The sequence below is a fragment of the Nannospalax galili genome, unplaced genomic scaffold (genome assembly GCF_000622305.1).
Source record: "Nannospalax galili isolate Female #2095 unplaced genomic scaffold, S.galili_v1.0 scaffold284, whole genome shotgun sequence".
Taxonomy (NCBI): Eukaryota; Metazoa; Chordata; class Mammalia; order Rodentia; family Spalacidae; genus Nannospalax; species Nannospalax galili.
The window spans coordinates 3482712-3489823 of NW_008354281.1; the positions used below are offsets into that span (position 1 = coordinate 3482712).

Genomic DNA, 7112 nt, shown 5'->3' on the forward strand with positions numbered 1-7112 from the left:
ATTTCTCAAATCTTGTTAACATTTTGTATATACTTCCCTCTTCTGACATTATCTTTTCTTCCAATATTAAATATAAATGCTCATCATATGCTCCAGGTCTTTTGTTTAAGTCAAATTTCCTGCTCATCATTCTTATATTAAAGATGCATATAACTTATGATTTCCAGAGTGTTACGTGAGAAATTAGCAAAATTAATATTTGTGTGTGTGTGTATGCATGTGCGTGTGTGGTATGTGCATGCACATGAGTTCACGGCTATAGCAGCCCATGCAAAGCATACAGAGATCAGACCAATAATCAGGTGTGTTCTATGGCTTTTAGCCTTACTGCCTTGAGGTAGGGTCTCTCAGTGAACCAGAATCTCACCAATTTGGCTAGGTTGGCTGGCTAACAAGCTCCTAAAGTCCACCTGTTTAAGTCACCCAATGCTGAGGTTATAGGCATATATAGCCATGCCCAACTTTTATGGGTGTTAGGGATGCAAACTCAGGCCATTGTGCTTGCAAAGAATATGCTCTCACCCATGGAGTCGTTTCCCCAATGTCAACATTAATAGTCTTACATATATTTCTAATATTATATAAAGTTTCACTTATGTCTAATATTATAGCCTTTAGAACCTCATGTTTGATTTAAATTCAAACAATGTGTTTTCTGAGTTTAGGATCCCAATTCTACCTACAGGAGAGCTGTGTTTCAAACAGTCAAGCTATCAGTTAGCAAAAGCAGAGATAAGAGTTACAGCCAGGGGTGCACAACTCTTCATAACACCATCATTATATAACTAGAATGTTAACTAGAATATTAAAATAACATTCTGAATTAACTAGAATGTTGAAATAACTTTCTTACCTCAAATTCTGGACAGAATGTAAAAACAAAGGTTTCCCCAGTACCATAAAAGCCATCACTTACTTTAAATGGCTCAGATGCTAATGCACCAAAAACCTAAGGATAAAACAAAACAACAAAAAATTAAAATGTTCAATGACACAACTACTAATTTATTTCATTAAGCAACAACCATTATCATATATGTACAAATAAAATATGAAAAAAAAATGAATCAGGGGGTTGGAGAGATGGCTCAGTGGTTAAGAACACCGGTTGTTCTTGCAGAAGACCTGGGTTTGAATCCCAGCACCCACATGGCAGCTAACAACTGTCCATAACTCCAGATTCCAGGGCATCCAACATCTTTTCTGACCTCTGTGGGCATTGCACAACACAGGTGTACTTACCTACATGCAGGCAATACATGCACACACATAAAATTTTTAAAAAAATGAATCAGGAATAGTTTTAACTACTTTCCTTAAAGGGGCAAAAGGAGAGGTTGTTGTACATTCCTGTTAAGTACAAAGTTTATGTGCTTTTCTTTTCCTTTTTTTTTTTTTAAGTGCACAAGTCACACTGATTTTATTTTATTGTTTAAATTATTTATTTAATAACCACACACTTAGAAGAAGCATTTCATGACAACAGCATTGACATATTCAATAACAATTTCCTGAGCTAAGATGCATCTCTTTCAAAACTGACATTAAGATGTATGCACATGCGTTCCTAATCTCTATATATCTGATTATTACTAGTCACAGTTGTTTACTTTCTGAGCTCCTTAGCATCTGAGCATGGATATAAAGTTGTCAGGTAGAATTCAATGGTAATGTTTTTCACATCATTAAGGAGCAAAATTTACGCTTTGAAGAATTATTATTTTTTAAATCATTTAAAAAATTTTTAATAACTACATGATTAGAAGAAGCATTTCATTACAGCTTTAACATATTCAGTAACACACTTCAGAGCAAGAGTACATCTCTTTCACAAGTGGGTGCAAGTTTCTAGGTTCATAGTTGAATCAATACAGTTATACAATATTGAACTCATTGTAAACCCTGTAAGACATAAAATTGAGTTTTTAACCTTTAAAAAACATCTCCATTTTAGAATATATTGTTCCTTGCAGAAAGACTCAATGTTTTTGCTATTCACACTGAGATGTTGGCGCATGCATCTCTAATCCATATGTATCTGGTAATTACTAGTCATAATCGGTTGCGCTTGGATCCTTGGCACCTGTGTATGTCTATAAAGTCATCGGGTAGATTATCACCTCTACTAATTAGCATGCAGTAAATTTCCAAGCTTCCTCCCAAACATAATACATTTTAAAAAATTTGTTGATTTTTTTGTGTGTGTGTTTGTGTGTGTGTATATTACACAGAACATCCCAAACCATCTTATTCAACAATACACCCACTTTCCAGATGGCACCTTCTCATAGCTTCCCTCCCCCCCACTAGAACCCTTATACGCTGATATCCCTGCTACTGTCTGCTGTGTTGTCGGTACCCTCAGCCATTCCCCACTACTTGCCCTTCTGGTGAATCTAGTCAGCCTATCTAGAGGTCTTTGTTTTAGGAGGATCAGCTGTTCCTCATCTAGCAGCAATCAGTTGTCAATATTCCTTTAGATAAAATTGGGGTCTGCTGTTCATTTTCCCACTTCTATGCTGGGTTACTATCTGGGAGTCCCTTTGGCCACCCTGGCCAACAACTCAAAAGAAGGTATCTCCTATCTGGCATTGTTGCTTGTTATGTAGCCTTTAGCTATGCATATGGACTCTTAAGAAATTATATTGGCTCCTTAATCTTTGGTTATACTTTCCTTTCGGGTGTTTAAGGCCATACAGTTGTCGATAAACCAATTTATTTTTACTCTTAAGATCATTTGAGGATCTGTTCCTCAGGGGTCACATGGGCTTAGGAGGAGGCCCTGGCTCCTTTTCTTTTACCAGTTCCGCCTATGTGAAGTCCTGCTCGACCATGGCTGGCTTTGCTTGGAAGCATGGAGGAAATGATTCCTCTGTGTTGACCCTCCTCTTTGTAGACTGGACACTGGTTCAAGTCCATCTGGTGGGGTCTCCTTGGCCTCCTTGATCAAGGTGACCCACCACAATTACAGGTCATTTTGAGAAATGCTCATAGTCTCCTGGAACTAGTTGACCTAGGAGGGCAAGGAGCAAAAATTGTCCTTTATGTCCCTCTGACCAAATTAGTATAGGCCTCAAAGTATGTCTGTTAAACACCCAAGGTTAGTTCCACCAGTCTGGTACTTTTAATTACTGTGTGTCATGTAGATAAATCTTGGGTAAAGACCAGTTGTTCTCAGATAAACCTTACCTAGACATATATTTCTTCATCTGCTATGTATAATTTGTCAGTAGGTTGTAGGAGTAATATGGTTTCCTCTGGTTTTCAAAACTAGCTAGGCATTGTTTATCTCTCACATTTTCTCACCCCTCCATCATGGTTTTCAAGGACAAAAGATTTTTCTGACTTTTGAAATCTAGAAAGACACTATAGTAATTGAACAATTTTTAAAAATAATAAACACATTTTAAGAGAACTTACATGCACAATCTATATAAATAACATCTTGTACAGATCATAGTGCAAAGAAAAGCAAAAATCCTTCAGTATAGGTAAAATTCTACTACTAAAACTGTGTGTTTTTTTTTTCTTCATCATTACCCAGAAAGCAAGCTTTGATCTGAATGACCCTGACTGGTATAAGACACAAAGTAGAGACCCTAATAAGCCTCTTCTCATCATAAGTCCCATCTTCCCAAAGAAGCAACTATTCGACACTACCACATGCTCATTTTGCCCACTTATTTGCTTGCTGTAAATGGATTCATAAGCATGCTAATCTTGACTGTTTTAATCTAGTATTATGTTTTCAGTGCTCATCCATAAGCTATGGAATGTGGCAGTAATCTGTTCATTTGCATTCAATCTGAGTCAAGTATCTTGCTCTTAAGAAATACAGAAAAGATGTTTGCTTTCCTTGGTACTGTTTTTTCACCTTCTCATTAGGGTCCAATGCTGGGAATGGAAAAAACCAATGTTCTTCTTTTCTGCCTATGATTTTGCTTTTATTACAGCCCTCGCAAAATGATCTTTAACTACTATATCTTTATTATCTGCTGGAGGAGAGGAGTCATTTTCTTCAGTGGTATAGCTAGTGGCACGTTGCTCATGCTCCAGTAAATAACCCTCAACTGTGCTCATGCAGGCAATCCTAATAAAACACAGTGGGGTACCCCACCTCCACAAAGACAAGAAAGTAGGGGGACTTGTTGGGAAGAAGGGTTTAGTGGGAATGGGTGGAGGATAAGAGAGGGTGTGGGAGTGTGTGGGAATATGATTAACATGCATCATATACATGTGTGAATTGTCAAAGAATAAATGCAAAAATATTTTAAGATTTTTATCCATTCTTCGAGTCTGTCAATGTCTATGTTTCCATAAGCCTTACTCTGACTCTGATCTTTCTCACAGACATGACAACTCTTTAAGCATCCATTTCACTGTTTTCGAGCTCTTTCTATGCCTAGCATATTTATTATGCTCACCTTGCAGATATTGGTACAGTCAAATGTGCTCTACCATGTTACAATTTTCCTTCAACACAAAGCTCTCAATTATTCATCTCTTATTATTTACTAAAATACTCAGCATTGCCTTGCATTTCAATGCAATAAAAATTTCCAGTTATCCATTAAAATGCACTAGGAAATACATTTTATCAAAGAAATATGATAAACTTATTGCTAGAGGACAAAGTATCTATATGTTAGTTTTCCCTACCTGTCCATCACTATCTTTAATCACCATCAGCACTGGAGTGTCTAAACCTGTCATTGTTCGGTAAAGGGTCTTTAAACTTGTGCCATGCTTCCCAGTGCCATACACAAGAGTCCATGGATAGCCAATAGTTCTTGGTGGAAGATGCTTGGTAAGCTTAAAATGAAAAAAAAAAAAAAAAAGTATTAACTTGATTGCAAAAGCAGTACCAGCTAAAATTTAATCATATTCAGGTCAGCTGGGCTACAGGGAGAACAAAACAAAAACACACACACACACACACACACACACACACACACACACAGCCACCATGAGAAATTGTCATTACTGATCCTGTGATACTTAGAAAGTAATTATACATTTCTCAGCAAGAAATATTTATCCACTGGGAGCTGAATCAGGCCAAAGCAAATTCACATCAGAACACAGACAGGGATAGCTTATTGCTCATCTTTCTATATCTAATTAACAAAAACACAGATCTACTTTTAGTGTGATTATTCAAATAGTGGACTCTGGAGTCGTATTATCAGGGTTAGAAAATCTTTTACAGCTATGTGATACTGAACAAGTTATTTCATCTATGTAAAAACTTTCTTCACTTATCAAAGACAATGGGCTTAATTGGATCCAACAGGATCCAAAGCAGCAACTAGGCACACAGTAAATTAGACTGTGGGGTGGGGAGGGAGGCAGCTCACTATCATTCTAGTAGTCTAGGTAGGGCAGGGGATCATGAGCTTGGGGCCAGCATGGGCTCCACAGTAAGATCCTGTTTCAAAAAATAAAAACAAAAATGCCCCTCCACTAAATAGTGGATTACCTTTATAATAATAAAAATGTCTCGCCTCTATTTTAGTATTTCAGTGTCTGTTGTACTTTCAATTGTGGCTCTATTTTGCCTATTCTTCATAGAAGAGGAACAACAGTAAGTTGTAGCTGCGGCGTATGTGAAAATAGGCTGTTTCAATGCACAGCAAGCACTCAGGTGTGGCATGTGAAAGTTTCACTGCACAGTGCACACTCAAGTGTGTATACTCAGGTGTGGCATGTAGAGGTTTCACTGCACACCACCCACTCAAGTGTGTACACTCAGGTGCTACATACATGCAGAGGTTTCACTGCACAGTGCACACTCAAGTGTGTATACTCAGGTGTGGCATGTAGAGGTTTCACTGCACAGTGCACACTCAAGTGTGTATACTCAGGTGTGGCATGTGGAGGTTTCACTGCACAGTGCACACTCAAGTGTGTACACTCAGGTGCTACATACATGTAGAGGTTTCACTGCACAGTACATACTCAAGTGTGAATACTCAGGTGTGGCATGTGGAGGTTTCACTGCACAGCACACACTCAAGTGTGTACACTCAGGTGCTACATACATGTAGAGGTTTCACTCCACAGTGCACACTCAAGTGTGTATACTCAGGTGTGGCATGTGGAGGTTTCACTGCACAGCGCACACTCATGTGTATATACTCAGGTGCTACGTGTAGAAGTTTCACTGCATTCAGGTGCAGTATATGGACATTTCATACCTTTTCAATCTGATCTGGCAGTAAGAGGTCACTGGGATCACTTAGGTTTGGTCGAAAAGATTCAGACTCCAGGTCTGCTTTTGCTGGAGCAACCTGCTTTGAATTTCTATCTTCCCTTGTAGTAATCTACAAAAATAAAACAGCAGTAGTGCATTAATATAAAACTGTGATATGCTTTGAAAACCTTAGCCTTTTGACCTAAACAAAACTTTCTTTCAGCACAGATTTAATTCAGGACTTCATAGGGCAAAAGATGCTCCAATTTAATAAGAATGCTGGAGAGTTTAGAATAAAAAGACATTTTTTTTTCTCATCCACTACATGAAGAACTGTTAATAAATGTCAAGCTTTCCACATTTATGTGTAATAAGAGAGTTACACGCAAAGTTCAGCACCTGAAGGACAAAAGTAAGCCAGATCGCTTGCTTTTTAATTACGTGCTCTTTAAAAAATATATGGTATTATTTTTTCACATTAAATAGAAATTTGTTAAAATAATTACTAAAAACGTTGTGGGCATCAAAATGTTAATTTAAAGAATAGCGGAATAAAAATTACAACTTTTTAAAAATTAGGATGTATTTATTTGCTTCACAAAATTACCATTTTGTAAAAACACCATCTTCTGACTTACTGAAGGATTTTCATCTTCTAGGACCAAACAATACATTTTTAAGTTAATGTGTTCTCATTAAAAAAAAATTGGTGAACTTGTTGCTTTTACTTAATGGAAATTATCTCACTACTATTCTTAAAAGTGACAAACATAGGCGGGCGTGGTGGCACACGCCTTTAATCCCAGCACTCAGGAGGCAGAGGCAGGCAGATCTCTGTGAGTTCAAGGCTGGCCTGGTCTACATAGTGAGTTCCAGGACAGCTGGGGCTACAGGGAGACCCTGTCTCAAAAAAGACAAA

General features: G+C 37.7%; 1 protein-coding gene across 1 annotated transcript in view; it reads right to left on the bottom strand.

Moving 5' to 3' along the window:
- Positions 1-7112, bottom strand: part of LOC103748760 (oxidation resistance protein 1) — a gene marked incomplete in the record, with an annotated part of 105654 nt that overhangs the window by 5019 nt on the left and 93523 nt on the right. The window contains 3 exon segments of the mRNA XM_029555214.1: positions 854-949; positions 4660-4812; positions 6198-6323. Of these exon segments, the coding sequence (XP_029411074.1) occupies positions 854-949; positions 4660-4812; positions 6198-6323 (375 nt within the window).